The following is a 15086-nucleotide window of genomic DNA, read 5'->3' as shown; positions in this document are numbered from 1 at the left end:
GTGGGAAGAGGAAATTTCTAGCACCACCTTCACTGAGCGATCTTCTGAGGAATGAAAGACATGATTTATTTGTACCCATGTCCAGGACTCAGAACTGCGAGTGTGGTTAAAAAAATATTTCTGTACAATGTTTTAGGATTATGCAAAAATTAAAATTCATTCAATGTTCTCTCTCAAATCTCCTCAAGTCGTGTTAATTTTTCAACTGGCGTGTGATGATGGCATTTTACATAATGTTTATCGCAATCACCATGATGCCGTCCAATGGCTTCTGCTTCCTCATAGGCAATCCTCATTGATTCCTCTTCTTTGGCGAAAGATTTGTGAATTGAAGGTCTGCAAGAAAAATGGGAAATTTAATTTAAAAAATTAAAAATTAATTTTAAAAAGAGAATTTCTTACGTGAAAATAAAATGCAAAGTTTCTTCAATGAGGTCATCATGCCCGTAAGTAATGGGGTATTCAGCCATCTGGCAAACAGCCTTCAGAAGACACTCTTCTTCATTTTCCATCCCTTGGCTGTAGAATTTAATTAATAAAAAATATCCACAAACTCCATTAAATTCTTAAAAGTTCTTATCGAGCTTCGCCTTTCCTTTAAGGTCGATTAAGTAATTTTTGACCTCTGTAAGGATAAATTACTCAACTACTCACACTTTCAGTACTTCTCCAAGTATCCTGTAGAATTCTCCAGCAGTTAAATCCCTCTTTACGTGAGATTTAGGTGGATTAATTTTTTCCTCGCCATGGAGGGATTTTGACTGCCAATAGGGTGGATTGTAAAATTCAGCTGGAGTATAGGGTGCATTGTAGTTCACTTGAACTCCCATATTTAGAGCAATTTTTCTATTAGGTATTGATATAGGAAGAACCATTGCCATTGTTATCTTAGGAATTAAAATAAAAATTACTTTTTAAAAATTAAAGATAAAATTAATTTAAAGAAAATATTTTTAATTACCTGAAGAACTGTGTATTGGGGGAAAAGTAAAGCATTTACGGCGAAAAAGTTAAATTGTAGCCAAAAGTTGACGATTAAAACATATTTTAGAATATTCTTAACAGCACAGAACCTTCTAGACTTTGGCATTTTATTAATATAAGTTACAATTTCTCGGTGGTTTACCTTAGACTAAAATGAAGATATTCTGCAGCAGTTAATATTTGTCGCGTCTCCTGTTGAGTTGTTGTGCTAACAACAACCTAAACAAATATATATTTCTCACATCGCACCGTGGTGTCACGTGAAAAATAATAAGAATGTAAATAAAAAATATAACAGTGAAAAATTTTTCTCTATACTCGTGCGATCTTTGAAAGAAAAACCAAAGATTTATGTAATATGGAAGGATAGGTATGTGGTGAGAGTCATTGGTTTTTACTTAATTAGATCATTCGAATCTTCTATTCTTTCACTGAACTTAATTCTCCTGAGTTAGTCACTTGCTCGTCATTCCCAATCTCGTGATCAAAAAGATCAAGATTTTGTGTAACCGGAGATAGTCATAATGAATTTTGTTGTGTCTACTGGGCAATGACTTGGTTCGTACCGTGTGATTTTCATTTTGTATAATTAACATAATTAGTCAGGAGCAAATATTCTGTGCATATTACGAGGGAGGGATGAATGAACTATAAGAAAGAGGATGTTGTTACATTGTCTTGAGAAAACGCATTATTAAGAATAGGTGTGGTACGGAGTGGAAGCTGAGAAGAAGAATCAGCTAAAGAATTAAAATTTAATAAAATTCTTTTTTGACATAGTTGAAAAAAGTTAAAGAACAATGGAAAGATTTTTAATATTTATTACTCTCTACTATCTCTCATTTCTCATTGCATTTAATAATGCAAAAGACGTGCACGTCAGTGAGAAAGAAAGTGATTTATTAAGTCGTCAGAAGCGTTTTCTCATCTTCAACAATGGTGGTTTGGCAAAGGCAGTTCTAGGATTCTCATGTCCTGTTGTTTTTAATGATAACACAAAGAGGAGCCTCAATGTAGCCTACAATTTTCAAGCACAGTACCAATTTCAACCGAATGTTACATCCCCCCTAAGCGCCCCCTTTTTTACGGGTCTCGAGAGGCGCCTGAAACGCCAACGAACCATGGATGAACCCAAAAAGGATGATTCAAGGAAATTGCTCTATTCCCTGCTCAAAGTGACAATGGAACGACGTGGAGTTGATGGTGAGGAGTGTCTTCTTCGTGCTGTATGTGAGGTCGCCGAGAGTTCATACAAGCAGAATGGTCTCTTTGGTGAATTAATAGATCTCATTTTCACGTAAATCCTTTTTTTCCTCTTGTACTAATTTATTCCTCACACATTTGATCCCGCAATTTATTTATTTTTGTCAACCCCTTTTTGCAGACCACAAGACGATGAACTCGGCCCGGAGTACACCGCAGCACGTACCATTGGTCTACGAGGTGGTAATTGTCAATCATCATTCAGCAAATGTCCCCCAAATAAAGGATTGTTGGACTCAATAAGTATGATTATGTAGGAAATGTGTCGCGTCTGTTTGCATTACATATTAATACAATTTATGAGCTTTTTCATGGAAATAAATTCATTTTACAAGAAGTGCTTTAAAAAAGACGACAAAAATCACAAAAATAAATATTATTCAACAAAAATCAACCGTAATATCTCTTTACTAAAATGTTAAAATTAAATACATTCAATTTGCATGAAAGTAAAAAAATCAACAGACCATTTAAATAAATGATTTGGATCTCCGTCACAATTGTACATTTATGTCTTTTCTTATACCATAAAGATGGGTTAAAGTACAAAAGTCATATAACGAAAGGATCATCAGCTTGAGAATTAATGTCACCATTTCCATTCCACTATCAAAATGAAGTGGTTGCACTTAATACTGTACTTCCTCATCTTAATGCGCTCCACCCACACCACATTGAACAACACTTCAGCAGAAGTTGGTGAGAGATCCAAGCGCTATCTCATATACCCCCCGGCTGGGGGTTTGGTCAAAATTATAATGGGCTTTAGTGTACCAGTAGTTCTTGCTCACAAGAGAAGTTTAGGTTGTGCATACAATTTGCAAGGCCAATTCCGGCTACCCAATGAAATTGTTTGGTCACCAGCTACGTTCGAAGGACTTTCGAGGAAATTTAAGAGGAACGAAACTCCCCAAGGTGCAATGGTGGATGAAACGAGAGAATTTATTTACAATATTCTTGTGAGATCGAAGAATATGTGAGTGTCGGCCAGCAATGTTAATTCATCAGAAAATTAATATTTTAAATTATTTGAAATATTATATTTATTTTAGAAATGGCAAGAATGGAAAGGATTGCCTCCTACGAACAATCTGTGAAGTTTCTCAATCACCTCTAAACCATCACAATGGAATTTTTGGTGAAATTATCGACACAATCTTCATTCCTGGAACATCAAGAGTTGATGAGTGCTACCATGAAGCCCAAATGGCTGGTATTAGTGGTATGGATTGTCGGCATTTGTACAAGAACTGCCCAGATGGAGATGGTTTTCTTGACAATTTTTTATTTAGTTAATTTTTACAAAATGAAAATTATATTTTTTTCTCGCTATATAGAATAAAGCTCAATATGCTTATGGGGCATTTCTTTTCATAAACTTGACAATTGTTGTACTCATCAGATGACATTGCTTCCTTGTAATGGTCGATATGATGACTATTTGATGGCAATCTGTATTTAATAATTAACATTAATATTTTTATCACTAAATTTCTATTATTTTGATAAATGAGATTTCTTTTAAATCTTTATTAGAAAAATAATATTTTAATTAATTTAAAGTTTTAACTTTGGAGCTCAAAAATCGATCCACTCCACTCTCAACATAGTAAATCTTATAATTCTTTGAAAAATATATGCATTACTTACGAGAACAGGAGGCGTATAATATCATGAAAGAGTGATACTCCCTTTGGCATTAACCAAAGCTGTACTTCACAAATAGTCCTTAGAACGCATGAACGACCATCTAGACCAACATCATTTTCATCTCTGGGCAAAGAAGGAAAAATTTTAAGAATAAATTAGAAAAAAAAGTAATTTAATATACTCATCTTGGTTGCTTTACATGAATTTTTCAATACTCCTGTAGAAATCTCGACGATCCCTGTGACCTTTGTGCTCATGATTGCCAATAACATCAAGACTTTCTTTCATCTCATCTCTCCTTTTTCGCATTTTGTTGCGAAATTTGCTTTTATACAGAGGATTTATGTAGTTTTTCTGATTGATTTTCTGATTAAAATATTTTTTATTAAATTTTGGGTAATTATATTTCGATAAATACACCCCCAAATCATTTTTCCTGTGTGACGTTAACACTTCATCGTGGTAATGCGGGAAATTATGCAAATCATCATCATGATGGAAGTCAAGTAACTCAACTGGGGGCGATGCAACAATTGGTTTTTGCGTTGTGGTTTCAACGGGTTTGGGATTTTCCTTCCTATGATGGATCACCTTATCTGGCAGGGGATAGTAAAAGTCCACTTCCATCACCATGTTGTGTCCTCTTGGTGATGTAAACATAAAAGCCTTCACCACAGAAAGTGTACACTTTTGCAGGGAGTTCCGGAAAATACACACAGCTTTTATTTTATGCTATTTAATTAACATTTTGCTATTATTCTGTCAAGATGTGTCAACTCACGAGAATAGTTGATCCTGGTGGGAAAACCAAGTATCTTCTCTTGCGTGAGATTATTTCTGTGAATTTAAATGTATTTTCAGTACAATTGAGGCAAGAACTGGAGGAAACTATTGCAACACACAAAAGACATGCAATTAAAATTATCAGAAATGGTTTTAAATGTATATTTTTGAGACACATTTTCCTTTAAGAAATATTTTCTCTCAGTAAGAATGTTTCTCCTGCAACGGTGGTGTCACCAACTGAATTAACATCTCAATTAATACTGCTGAGTTTGATTCTGTGACTTGACTGTTTGCGCTAAACTTTATTTATAATGCGAAGTCAATAATCATAAATTTAAAAAATAAACTCACTAATTAATGCTAAAAAGCTGAGAAAATTAGTAATCTCATTAATATTTCTCACCTCTATGCTACCTATCCATGTTAAATATATGTATTGTATATCTACATTTTCTAAAAGTTTATGTTGTGGAATACTAGAACAATTTCCCACTTTGGAGAAACATTTGTAAAATACTCATTGGACACTTTTCCTTAAATACTAAATCACATTCATGTTCCTGCAAAGTCATTGCATTTCGTAATTCCGGCGAAGTCTTTGATGTAATTGGAACTCTGCAAAGGGGAGGATATTGCAATGAATTATAATTTCATAGCAGAGGTAAATAAATATTAATGAACACGACACAAACTTACGTAAAGAGTATTCTAAATATGTCATGAAACAAAGAAGAACCTTTTGGAAGGAGGAAATGCTGTGCTTCACAGATAGCTTTTAGAATGCAAAAGCGGTTAATCAGCTTAAAGTCCATCACATCGCTTTAAAATTTAATGAGAAATTTTATGTTAATAAATTAAGAAATTATTTTACCTTTAACCCCAGGATACTTACATGATATGTTCAATGTTCTGATACAAATCACGTCGTTCTTTATAAGATCTATGATGCTTTAGCTCATAATATTCATCATGATCTCCCCAAGAACTGTGATCAACTTCTTCAGGAAAACTGATTGAAGAATTCGGATTCCATGTGTTCCATGAACCCCAAGCAGTCTTGTGTGGATGGTTCCAACTGATAATTTCCTCTGGCACGGGAGCTTTTGTGGTTTTAGGTGCTTTAGGTCCGAATTTATTTTGAAGGGCTTTCCATTTTTTAATGTAAAACATTGTGTCGGGTAGATCGTAGACAAAATTCATTTCTGACACTGTATTATAGCCAGTTGGGTAGTTAAATATGATTCCTTTTACCATTGAAAAGATGCACTAGCATTAAAAGAGATCAGTTGAATTTAAACACATTAGAACAAAAAATATCTTTTGATAATTTATTTCAGCAGAGTTTCCTAAACTTTTAGACCATCCTCCACACCAGGTGACTTACCGTTAGTCCAGATCCAGGGGGAAATAAGAGATACCTTCTCTTGCGTGACAGCAATCTCTGAATTCCTGTTGGGTATGCCGTGGAAAACTCCTGAGAGCTTGCGTGAGACCACACAAGTATAGGCAGAAGCATGATACTCAAAAGAAAATGAATTTTCATTGTTCTTAAAAAATATTTTTATTTCTGAGAACGTTCTGGATGATGTGAAAGTAAGAAATGATTTAAAAAACCTAAAAATGTTGTTCTTTACCGCTTTCTGGCATAAATATGTATAATAATTATTTGAGCAAATAAGCCTATGTAAGAATATGAATAAATAATCAAATTTTCAATTTAAATGGAGTGTGTTGTAAATAAAATAAATACACATGACCTACACAGAGCCCCAGCATGAAAAGTTTAATTTATTTGACAAATTCTGATGTCCAGAAATTACTTTTGCAAATGGAATACGTTTGTATGCAGTCATCCACGCTGTGATGTGCTTCCATGTAGTCTTTTACTTCATGCTCACCGGCAATATTTAAATGGGGTAATCTGAAAAAAAAGTTTTTTTTAATAAATTCCTTGAAGAAATAAATTAAATTTTATTTAAATTTTACCGGAAAATGCTCTTCAAAATGGCACCCATAAAAGTATTTGGTAAATCCTTATTATTCCTTGTCTCGCACAGTGACTTCAGTATGCACTCCTTGCCCGATATTCCTTTGCTATAAATTGAAGAAGAATTTTAATTTAGAATAAAAGAATGATCATCAATACAACCCCTAATTTTAGCTGAGATTTTCATGTGGGGAAACTTCTAGAGCTAAAATTAAGGGGTTACTATCCCTAATCCAAACGTACTCATCAAGGTATCTCTCGATATTGTTATAGAGACGTTGCCTTGTGGATATATGATAAATTTTATGCAGCTCTTCCTCATCCTCATCTACGTCATCGATACTTCGTTTACCAAATACCGGCTGTATTATGTGCTTCCGGTGTGGCACCTTTCGGTTGAAACTCCTAAAATCACACAAAGATCAAAAATCAATCTTACGTGCTTGAGTTATTTAAATAATCCAGCAAAAAAATTCACCTATTTGAAGAATCCTTTCTCTGTGCCGGACGCTGAGGAACCGGAGTTGTATACCGGTTGGCCAGCATTTTTATATAATTAAACTTCTTATCTTCATTACCGAAACTTTGATATTTATTGCCAAAATAGTATTTGAGTTTTTCATTCTCAATCCATGGATTGGGTTTATTGTTCTCATAATAAACATGTGGTGGATCATTCTTCCTCTTCACTTGATATTGAATATTTGAGGCAATATTCTGATCTTTTTGGTAATACAAATCATGCCTATTTATTCCACTGTAGCGATCCTTCCAAATTTTATCCTTCGAAACGTACGTTATGTGATTTATATTGTCTGCTTTTGAATTATTATTCTTGAGAACATCGAATTTCTTGCGAAAATCCTCCGCTAATTCACTAAGAGGCTTCGAGGGTAGTTCATACGCTATGGCCACTGTTACACCCACGGTAAAGACCAATGGTAGAGCAACTACGGGAATTGTTTGATCGTAGATAACTTGAAGGGAACTTCCTTCGGGGAACATTAAATAGCGTTTCCTTCGTGATAGTTTCCTGCTGGATTCCGTATAATTTTCACCACTACAATTAACTATTCCTATCACGAGATAAATTACAACAAACCACCATTTCCAATTGTTAAGCATGTCTTTTAATTTACGCATTGTTACACCCTTTTTTAAATTTAAAAAAAATTTCAGAAAATTCTTTTTTTTAACAACTGCGCCCCACTAAGATTCACAAGTCATTACTAATAACAGTTCCATCATCTACTGATCGAGAATACAAGATACAGTAGTTTAATTACCTGTTTTCTTGATTTGTCTACATACAAGAAGTTCACGCACACACTATCATGCACATGCGTGTACAAAAGATATATCCAAGAAAATAATTTATATTTGTTAATAAACACTACATGGAATTTAGCACATAAATAACTATACTATATATATGTACATAATATATACATACTTCTCTACTTTGTTCTTCCTTATGTAGGAGGTTCGTGATGTTAACAATGTAATGTATCATCCTCTGTTTGTATCCGTGCTTTCCCAGTTCTTGGTAAAGATTTGTTTTTCATTCCACAAAATTTTCATACATGTTTTGCATTACATATGTAGGTAGGTACGTGAAGTATTAGCGGTTCTTCTATATACCTGCAAATATAGTATATAGCACGTCTTTCATGTGATCTAGAAAAAATGAATGAATGAATTAGCAGATTTATATCTCATCATTACACGTCAAATTAGTTGGTGTTCCACTTCGTGGCCAACACCAAGTATTGTAATCGTCGGAAAAACCGACCACCTCAGATCGGGCTCAAACTTGGTATGAACACGTTTTAGACATCCCACATAACGAAAATGGTGGTGGAAAATTTTTGATCCGGCCGGCCGGCCTGCCGGCCTGCCGGCCGTCCTGCCGGTCGCCCAAACTTTGCCTTATAGTTCGAGAACGGTAACTGATATAGACTTCCGGTTTGAAGTTTTCTATAGAAATGTGGGTGTAAAATTTAATTTTTTCACATTTTCAAAATCCAAGATGGCCGCCGTCCGCCATTTTGAAATACCGTCAACCAGTTCCCTTAAAGCTAGAGGTCTGAAATTTTAGTATGTTGTAGGGCTCAGTGAGACGTTTTCATCAACAATTCATACTTGAAAATCGGTCAAGCGGTTTAGCAAATATGGCGGCCTAAAGCAAAAAGTGTTTTTTCGATATAACTCGAGAACGGCTTGACCGATTTTGACCATCTTGGTATCAAATGAAAGGTATTGGGAAGCCCTACAACTGTCTAGAACATTTCAAGTTTCAAAAACATCCGCAAGAGGCGCTAAAAATAAAAACAAAAATTGCCTAACTTTAAGGGGCCATATCTCCCAACATCTGTTATCGTTTTCCTTTAAATTTTGAAATGTTGTAGCCTGACTCAATATCTTTCTTCAGTCCGAAAATGAAGAAAATCTATGTCGCCGTTTAGAAGATATAGCCATTTGAAAAATTCTTGAATTTGAAAAGTTCTAAGAACCATATCTCTTGAACGGCTTGTCCGATTTCGCTCAACTAGGTATCAAATTAATGGTTTTGCAAAACTCTACAACTTTCTAGAACATCAAAAACTTCTAAAACCATTTCTTCAAGACGAAAAAGGCCAAAAAATGTTCTTGTAAAACAAAAAATCTTCATTTTGTGTTCTGGAGGTGACCTTGAAAATTATTGAAATTTATCTCAATTTATAGCCTGTTTTAATACCTTTCCAAAACTAGTCAAAAAATGTCTGTAGATCTTATAGAACCAGAGATATGACCATTTTTATCCACCAAATTGCCGAATTTCACAAAAAAATCAAAGTCTACTAATTCTGCTCACAAATCGCATTACAACGCATAAACAAACTTCTACGCGTTGTGGGACACCAACTCTTATAACTGGACGCGTTATGATTGACTTTCTATTCAAACGGTTACACATATTCGGCCAATTATTCGATAGGATTTTTTTCGACTTTTATTTATTACTATGTACAATACGAAAAAATAAATAAAAATCAAAAGGATTTTTGGCGAATATTAAACTTATTACGTGAATTACGCGTAATGAAAATTGAGTCTAACTGACATCAAAATAGATTTTTTTTTGGTTTTTTTTTTTTGAAACATAAAAAATAAAGAAAACTTTTTTTGTAGAATTATTTAATTTATGAATGAATACAATAATCATAAACTCAAGAAAATCAATCATTTATTTTTATTTCAGGTGTGGTAGTATGTGAGAAGGTACAAAAATAATAAGAGAGAGAGAGAGAACTGCAGTGTTAATGGAGATGAGCGACTGTGAAGACGTCGGCAAAATAACTACAAGAGTATCAGAGGAAAGACAACAAGTAATGACAAGGAAAACTGTTGAGTACCACATCAAGCAATACAAAATTTTTTTAACACTCTAAAATCATTGAATGATCTCTTGATTTGAATTTACACAACATATCAGTATCCAACATTAAATTATTAACGGATTTTCCCACAAATTGTGTTGACATTTTTCGTAAGTGCGAGAGCAATCCTCATTTTCACCATGATGAGCTTCATAATACTCCGGATCGTAAGAATTTTTGTCCAAATTATCATGCTTTGGTAAACTGAAAACGTTTAAAATTAATCTTTAAATTTAGCTTTATCTCAAATAGTAAAGAAAAAAAGTTTAACAAACCTAAAAACAACCTTCATGATTTCTGAGATAAATGTATTTGGCAATTCTGAAGATTTCTTTGACTGACACAGACTCCTCAAGATGCACTCACGCCCATTTAAACCTTTCCTATTGAAGAATGAAAGAGAAACAACTAAATACAATTTCTTACACATAAAAGTTGTAGAATAAAAATACTTTTCCAAGAACATTTCAATTCGAGAATAGAGTTCATGTCGTGTTTCAATTGGATGCATTTTAAAGCGCTCATTGAATGATGTTGCATTGATAAAATGATGGTTCTCCGTACTGCGCTTTGCTAGAACTGGCAGGAGATTGAAATGCTTTCTATGCCCTCTTAGTAGATTGTTTCTCCTCAAAAGAAATGCATCATTTCTTCTGGTTGACAATGGTATTCTACTGCTGTACTTTGGATGATACTTTGGGTATTGTTGAAAATTATTTTTGGCGAATTCATTAAATCTGTTATTTAAAAAAAAACAAAATTAAGAAATTAGTACGAATTAATTCATTAAAATCTTTTTTAGAATGAATATAAAAGGAAAACTCACCGCCCTTTGAGAGTAGTCCAGAAGTTCTTTAAATCCTTCACAGCAGGTTGATTAGCGAAATCACTCAGTACGCTCATGTTGTAGAAGGATAAATGCTGATTGTTATTCCACCCATAGGGGTACTTCTGCTTTGCTGGTGTGTAGTAGTACTTGTGATTTGTGGCTCCAGTATAGGGTTTATCGACATATTTCACTTTTGTGACATCCTTGTCGTGTCGTAGGCCCAATGTTCCATTCTTGATACGTTCACCAAGCTCTTCGGCAATATCCGAGAGTGGGTAGTACGGTAATTCATAACCAATTGCACCTGTAACACCTATGAGGAAAACCACAGGTAACCCATATACGGGTATAGCTGTAAAATGAACCACTTGCAGGGATGAGCCCTCAGGAAAGGTGAGCCAACGTTTCTTTCGCGATAAAATTCGATGTGACTCATTTTGCAATGATTCCACAATTCCGCCGAAAACCAGCACTAAAACCCACAAATTCCACCTCATTTTTCAAAATGCTCCACTGAAATGCTACATCGTGCTGCCTTCTTCCATAGATGGACTCTCAAATCTCATCTACCACCACTTAATACGCAAGAAAAAGAAACTAGAGAATTTTTTTTAAAGATTTAGCACAGCATAAAATAAGAAAATAATTTAATGCAATTAAAATATAAATTAGCGCCATAGCGACATTTGGGGAAATTTTTCTAGAGTGTTGTGCAAAGGTAAAGAAATATATGTACAATACTTTCCGTTATAGAATCGTGACGGTCTTGTTCCTCTCTATGCTCACAAATCAGTATATGGGGACAAATCTAAGAAATTTATAGGACACGACTGACGCATTTCCTCGCAAGATGTTGGAATCATGTAGGAATGTTCTCTTAAATCAACAGTCCACGGTGATGGGGCACTAATGAAGGAAAAAGATTTAAATTAAAAAAGAAATTAAAACAGCGAAGAACGTTATGTGCAATATATGTATGATGTAATCCTCTATAATTAGAATCACTTCTAGTTTCATTAATTTTTTCTTATATAAGAATGAGCTTCTGTAAAGTTTAATTATTTTAAATTGAAGCAAAAGAATTAATTTGAAAGCTAATACAATTAATTCATCCTCACCTGAAGACTTTCTTGAATAATTTCCGAAAAATTCCACTTTCTTCCATATCAATGTCTCTAGCTTCGCAAACAGACCTTCTTAGGCAGGCACGACCATTGAATCCCAGTCTTTATGAGGTTTAAACACAGGAAAAGGGAAGAGAGAGAAAAAAGCAAAGTACCAATTGAATTGAAATGACGTTCCTCATGGGGCTTTTTACCATCACAAGAAGACGACATCTCCTTACCCTTCCATAAAAGTTTCAACAGTATCATGAACGTCGCGTCGACGAACTTTGTAACTTGAAGGGAATGGCCAGTTGATGTCGTAGTTCTGCCGAAATCCCCATCCGTGTGCCCAAAGTTGATTTAATTTTATGACATTGTCTTTCATGTTAACACGAAACTGTACAAGAGATTTTTTTATTTCATTTTTAAGACATCACATGATTTAATTTAAATATTTTAAATTAGGTTTCAACTCACAAAAACTTTTCCACTTTTAAGGAATCCCAAATACCGTCGATATCTCTTCTTCACAGAAATGGTTCCATTTGTTAAGCTAGAATTATCATGAATTTCTCCTAAAACACTGCTTACGATGGAAAGGAGAATTAAGATGAGATAAATTTTCATTTTTTTTTAATAATGTTTATTTAGTTAGATTACTAATAATTAATTTAGCAGAACGCTCTAATATTAAACACCCTACTAAACACTTATGTCGGTAGAAGAACAAATAGGTAACTTGGTGGGGTCACTGACGAATCGTCAATAAATGTCTTGTGGGGGATCCAGAACATCAGAATATTTTTTCATCTTTAAAAAAAAAAAAGCCTCTTAGTATGGGTCAGTATCCTCTCATGTGGGTTCTTAACAGAAAATAAACGGTTATTATGCTATTTAACACCTTTCATTAGCAAGTATGGAGATGACTTTTTGGTCTAGTTTATGAATTTCTTCTCAGCTTCATCTCGCACAGTTAGAATGGCATAGCTATATGAATTTCATAAATCTCAAAAAGTTGTCAAGATAAGTGGAAAAGAAATTATTTTTTAAGCAGATTTTAAATAAATTTTAATTTATTTTAAATTTAAATAAATTTTAATCAATTTAAAAAATATATATATTTTAGCTAGAATATAAAAACTGGATTTTCACTAAAGAAAATTGATTTAAATAATTTTCTATAGGTATGGCCAACGTTTCTAAAAAATTTGCATCCTTCCTCACATGAGCTTAAGACAAATTTGTTGGATTCAATATAGTAAAATATAATTATTGTAACCAATGTTCTTGATTAATTCGAAGCTAAAATTTATTGTTTACAAAAGCAAATAAATAATGACTGCTGTATAATTACCGTGGTATAATAAAGAAAATCATCTCTTGCAAAATTGTGATAGACAATTTCTAATTGTCCAATGTCTATAATTGTATAATTATACAGCAACCATGGCGGAAGCATCAAAATCAAAGGTGGATGAAGTCATGAAGAAAAACGTGGAATTACTGGATAAAAAATTGGCAGAATTAGTCATATCGCATCGCCGATTCAAGGAGAAGAAGAAGATTGTCCTGAGACAATACATGAGAGCCTCAGTCGTTGTAAACAAGGCCTGGCCGCCATTGGAAAGGACACCACAGCATCCAAGACAGGTAAGTTTTTTTTTTCATTATTTTTTTAAATCTACACGCCATAAGATTTTTATGAACCATATTCCTATCTTTTAACACACGAGTATGGTTCATAATCTTCGGGGTATCGAAATATTTTTTTCCTCTATTACAGTGAAGGACTCGCATATAGGAAAAATCTCCTAATAATTCAGCGTTGGAAATCAGTGGTGGAGGGAGTGTAAACAAGAGTTATCTTTTTAAGTTATCTCTGCTTAATAAATTTACAAAGTTTTCCTGATTATCCAACTCTTTTACTTACCTGATGAAGAAGAAAGAAAGCTCACGAAATGTCGTTTCGTCACTATTAAATTCGCTAAAAGTCTCATGATGATCTCCTTATTAGCTGATCTACATATAGAACAAATTGAGAACACGAGCACTCAGCAAAGTCGTCTAATCCCACTTCTCCCATCATTCAACACAAATTACTGATACAGAGAGACATGGTTTGATTTACGAGAGTGATGAAGAGGTTTAGGTTTCAGTTGGTACTGTGATATCATATTGAGGTGATGTTGAAAAATATATTTGTGATATTTAACGCGAAAATGCATAAAATATCTCATAAAAACACGCTCTTGTTAATTCTTCCCCTATTGACATTGCTCACCTTGTGCAATTGCTCGTCAATTAACGAGACCTCAATTGAAGTGAGTAAATCCGAGAGAATCTTATCGAGAACAAAACGTTATTTGGTTTTCCCGGAAGGATCGAGTTTCTCTGTAAGTCAAGCGTGAAGATTGAAAAACTAAAATAAGAGAGGAGTAGTGATAAATTATTTTCTTAGGCTGCAACATGCATGACCATTGGAATAATCGGAAACCCAAGTGATCAATTCATTAGTTGGGCTCTCAATTGGGGTGTTGCCTATGAATTACCAACTAATCAATCCTACTTTGTTGGTCTCAGTCCAGTTCTTGCACGGAGATTTCGACGTGATTTATATGGGAAACTTGAATTGGCAATGAATGAGTAAGAAATCCTTAAATATTCGATCGTCTTTTTGCAATTTTGCAAAATAATGCGTTATGCATTCATGTGTTTTCGCTGTCTCAATTACTTTTCAATCTATTTTTTTCTCCAAGCATGGGATACAATGGAAAAGATTGCATTTTAAAGGCACTATGCCAGAGTCATCAGTACTTCAAGCAACGAGGGTCAAACATGGTGGAAGAAATGCTTCGAACTATATTTAGTTTGCCAAAGCAGAAAGTTTTCTCATTTGAGCATCGTGACTTAATTGATTACGATATGGCACACCGTAGGGGACGAAAGAAGGTAAATTGTGATGAAATTTACCCCCATTGCGGATTCTCTCTCATTGATCTTGCCTTAGGAAGGTACAGAAAACCATTCCAAGATCAAACTATTATATGAAATGTCCCAAAAAA

General features: G+C 34.1%; 9 protein-coding genes and 1 long non-coding RNA gene across 10 annotated transcripts; 4 read left to right on the top strand and 6 right to left on the bottom strand.

Moving 5' to 3' along the window:
- Nucleotides 1-88: 88 nt before the first annotated feature.
- On the bottom strand, nucleotides 89-958 carry LOC129796879 (uncharacterized). Its single transcript, XM_055839006.1, has 3 exons — nucleotides 655-958; nucleotides 403-519; nucleotides 89-336 (listed from the first exon to the last, which is right to left on the bottom strand). The coding sequence occupies exons 1-3, from the start codon at nucleotides 879-881 to the stop codon at nucleotides 174-176; spliced, it is 507 nt and encodes a 168-aa protein (XP_055694981.1). The 5' UTR covers nucleotides 882-958; the 3' UTR covers nucleotides 89-173.
- Nucleotides 959-1784: 826 nt separating this feature from the next.
- LOC129786975 (uncharacterized) lies at nucleotides 1785-2504 on the top strand. Its single transcript, XM_055822242.1, has 2 exons — nucleotides 1785-2281; nucleotides 2369-2504. Exons 1-2 carry the CDS (start codon nucleotides 1785-1787, stop codon nucleotides 2502-2504), a joined length of 633 nt encoding a protein of 210 aa, XP_055678217.1.
- Nucleotides 2505-2861: 357 nt separating this feature from the next.
- Nucleotides 2862-3543, top strand: LOC129786974 (uncharacterized). Its single transcript, XM_055822241.1, has 2 exons — nucleotides 2862-3223; nucleotides 3300-3543. The coding sequence occupies exons 1-2, from the start codon at nucleotides 2862-2864 to the stop codon at nucleotides 3541-3543; spliced, it is 606 nt and encodes a 201-aa protein (XP_055678216.1).
- LOC129796853 (uncharacterized) lies at nucleotides 3541-4858 on the bottom strand. The gene is made up of 4 exons (XM_055838971.1): nucleotides 4679-4858; nucleotides 4097-4584; nucleotides 3898-4020; nucleotides 3541-3699 (listed from the first exon to the last, which is right to left on the bottom strand). The coding sequence occupies exons 1-4, from the start codon at nucleotides 4856-4858 to the stop codon at nucleotides 3561-3563; spliced, it is 930 nt and encodes a 309-aa protein (XP_055694946.1). The 3' UTR covers nucleotides 3541-3560.
- On the bottom strand, nucleotides 4260-6263 carry LOC129796877 (uncharacterized). The gene is made up of 4 exons (XM_055839000.1): nucleotides 6068-6263; nucleotides 5576-5949; nucleotides 5380-5502; nucleotides 4260-5298 (listed from the first exon to the last, which is right to left on the bottom strand). Exons 1-4 carry the CDS (start codon nucleotides 6224-6226, stop codon nucleotides 5160-5162), a joined length of 795 nt encoding a protein of 264 aa, XP_055694975.1. The 5' UTR covers nucleotides 6227-6263; the 3' UTR covers nucleotides 4260-5159.
- On the bottom strand, nucleotides 6226-7933 carry LOC129796837 (uncharacterized). The gene is made up of 4 exons (XM_055838953.1): nucleotides 7149-7933; nucleotides 6914-7075; nucleotides 6670-6777; nucleotides 6226-6604 (listed from the first exon to the last, which is right to left on the bottom strand). The coding sequence occupies exons 1-4, from the start codon at nucleotides 7811-7813 to the stop codon at nucleotides 6472-6474; spliced, it is 1068 nt and encodes a 355-aa protein (XP_055694928.1). The 5' UTR covers nucleotides 7814-7933; the 3' UTR covers nucleotides 6226-6471.
- Nucleotides 7934-9609: 1676 nt separating this feature from the next.
- Nucleotides 9610-11441, bottom strand: LOC129796843 (uncharacterized). The gene is made up of 4 exons (XM_055838958.1): nucleotides 10916-11441; nucleotides 10542-10826; nucleotides 10365-10472; nucleotides 9610-10293 (listed from the first exon to the last, which is right to left on the bottom strand). The coding sequence occupies exons 1-4, from the start codon at nucleotides 11413-11415 to the stop codon at nucleotides 10155-10157; spliced, it is 1032 nt and encodes a 343-aa protein (XP_055694933.1). The 5' UTR covers nucleotides 11416-11441; the 3' UTR covers nucleotides 9610-10154.
- Nucleotides 11442-11700: 259 nt separating this feature from the next.
- Nucleotides 11701-12651, bottom strand: LOC129786973 (uncharacterized). The gene is made up of 4 exons (XM_055822239.1): nucleotides 12502-12651; nucleotides 12264-12421; nucleotides 12037-12144; nucleotides 11701-11824 (listed from the first exon to the last, which is right to left on the bottom strand). Exons 1-4 carry the CDS (start codon nucleotides 12649-12651, stop codon nucleotides 11701-11703), a joined length of 540 nt encoding a protein of 179 aa, XP_055678214.1.
- An 816-nt stretch (nucleotides 12652-13467) lies between these two features.
- Nucleotides 13468-13936, top strand: LOC129796904 (uncharacterized). The gene is made up of 2 exons (XR_008751283.1): nucleotides 13468-13674; nucleotides 13808-13936. It is a non-coding gene; the product is annotated as an uncharacterized LOC129796904 (long non-coding RNA).
- A 307-nt stretch (nucleotides 13937-14243) lies between these two features.
- Nucleotides 14244-15079, top strand: LOC129786972 (uncharacterized). The gene is made up of 3 exons (XM_055822238.1): nucleotides 14244-14417; nucleotides 14483-14667; nucleotides 14781-15079. The coding sequence occupies exons 1-3, from the start codon at nucleotides 14244-14246 to the stop codon at nucleotides 15070-15072; spliced, it is 651 nt and encodes a 216-aa protein (XP_055678213.1). The 3' UTR covers nucleotides 15073-15079.
- The last annotated feature ends 7 nt before the right edge of the window (nucleotides 15080-15086 follow it).

Source organism: Lutzomyia longipalpis, chromosome 1 (assembly GCF_024334085.1).
Source record: "Lutzomyia longipalpis isolate SR_M1_2022 chromosome 1, ASM2433408v1".
In the NCBI taxonomy this organism is placed as follows: domain Eukaryota; kingdom Metazoa; phylum Arthropoda; class Insecta; order Diptera; family Psychodidae; genus Lutzomyia; species Lutzomyia longipalpis.
Note: the sequence above shows the minus strand (reverse complement) of the source record. Positions and strands in the feature narration are given on the sequence as shown.

Coding starts and splice junctions, on each gene's coding strand:
- LOC129796879 (XM_055839006.1), bottom strand. CDS start 881: ATGGCAATGGTTCTTCCTATATCAATACCTAATAGAAAAATTGCTCTA. Junction 520..654: donor CTTGGAGAAGTACTGAAAGT/GTGAGTAGTTGA, acceptor TAAATTCTACAG/CCAAGGGATGGAAAATGAAG. Junction 337..402: donor ACTTTGCATTTTATTTTCAC/GTAAGAAATTCT, acceptor TTTTTCTTGCAG/ACCTTCAATTCACAAATCTT.
- LOC129796877 (XM_055839000.1), bottom strand. CDS start 6,226: ATGAAAATTCATTTTCTTTTGAGTATCATGCTTCTGCCTATACTTGTG. Junction 5,950..6,067: donor CCCCTGGATCTGGACTAACG/GTAAGTCACCTG, acceptor TTTTAATGCTAG/TGCATCTTTTCAATGGTAAA. Junction 5,503..5,575: donor CAGAACATTGAACATATCAT/GTAAGTATCCTG, acceptor TAAATTTTAAAG/CGATGTGATGGACTTTAAGC.
- LOC129796843 (XM_055838958.1), bottom strand. CDS start 11,415: ATGAGGTGGAATTTGTGGGTTTTAGTGCTGGTTTTCGGCGGAATTGTG. Junction 10,827..10,915: donor TGGACTACTCTCAAAGGGCG/GTGAGTTTTCCT, acceptor TTTAAATAACAG/ATTTAATGAATTCGCCAAAA. Junction 10,473..10,541: donor ATTGAAATGTTCTTGGAAAA/GTATTTTTATTC, acceptor ATTCTTCAATAG/GAAAGGTTTAAATGGGCGTG.
- LOC129786974 (XM_055822241.1), top strand. CDS start 2,862: ATGAAGTGGTTGCACTTAATACTGTACTTCCTCATCTTAATGCGCTCC. Junction 3,224..3,299: donor CTTGTGAGATCGAAGAATAT/GTGAGTGTCGGC, acceptor TATTTATTTTAG/AAATGGCAAGAATGGAAAGG.
- LOC129786972 (XM_055822238.1), top strand. CDS start 14,244: ATGCATAAAATATCTCATAAAAACACGCTCTTGTTAATTCTTCCCCTA. Junction 14,418..14,482: donor CGGAAGGATCGAGTTTCTCT/GTAAGTCAAGCG, acceptor TTATTTTCTTAG/GCTGCAACATGCATGACCAT. Junction 14,668..14,780: donor CTTGAATTGGCAATGAATGA/GTAAGAAATCCT, acceptor TTTTTCTCCAAG/CATGGGATACAATGGAAAAG.
- LOC129786973 (XM_055822239.1), bottom strand. CDS start 12,651: ATGAAAATTTATCTCATCTTAATTCTCCTTTCCATCGTAAGCAGTGTT. Junction 12,422..12,501: donor TTAAAAGTGGAAAAGTTTTT/GTGAGTTGAAAC, acceptor TCTCTTGTACAG/TTTCGTGTTAACATGAAAGA. Junction 12,145..12,263: donor GTTGAAACTTTTATGGAAGG/GTAAGGAGATGT, acceptor AACCTCATAAAG/ACTGGGATTCAATGGTCGTG.
- LOC129796837 (XM_055838953.1), bottom strand. CDS start 7,813: ATGCGTAAATTAAAAGACATGCTTAACAATTGGAAATGGTGGTTTGTT. Junction 7,076..7,148: donor AGAAAGGATTCTTCAAATAG/GTGAATTTTTTT, acceptor GTGTGATTTTAG/GAGTTTCAACCGAAAGGTGC. Junction 6,778..6,913: donor ATCGAGAGATACCTTGATGA/GTACGTTTGGAT, acceptor TTCAATTTATAG/CAAAGGAATATCGGGCAAGG.
- LOC129796853 (XM_055838971.1), bottom strand. CDS start 4,858: ATGTGTCTCAAAAATATACATTTAAAACCATTTCTGATAATTTTAATT. Junction 4,021..4,096: donor AGGAGTATTGAAAAATTCAT/GTAAAGCAACCA, acceptor TTCTTTGCCCAG/AGATGAAAATGATGTTGGTC. Junction 3,700..3,897: donor ATTATACGCCTCCTGTTCTC/GTAAGTAATGCA, acceptor TATTAAATACAG/ATTGCCATCAAATAGTCATC.
- LOC129786975 (XM_055822242.1), top strand. CDS start 1,785: ATGGAAAGATTTTTAATATTTATTACTCTCTACTATCTCTCATTTCTC. Junction 2,282..2,368: donor TTAATAGATCTCATTTTCAC/GTAAATCCTTTT, acceptor CCCTTTTTGCAG/ACCACAAGACGATGAACTCG.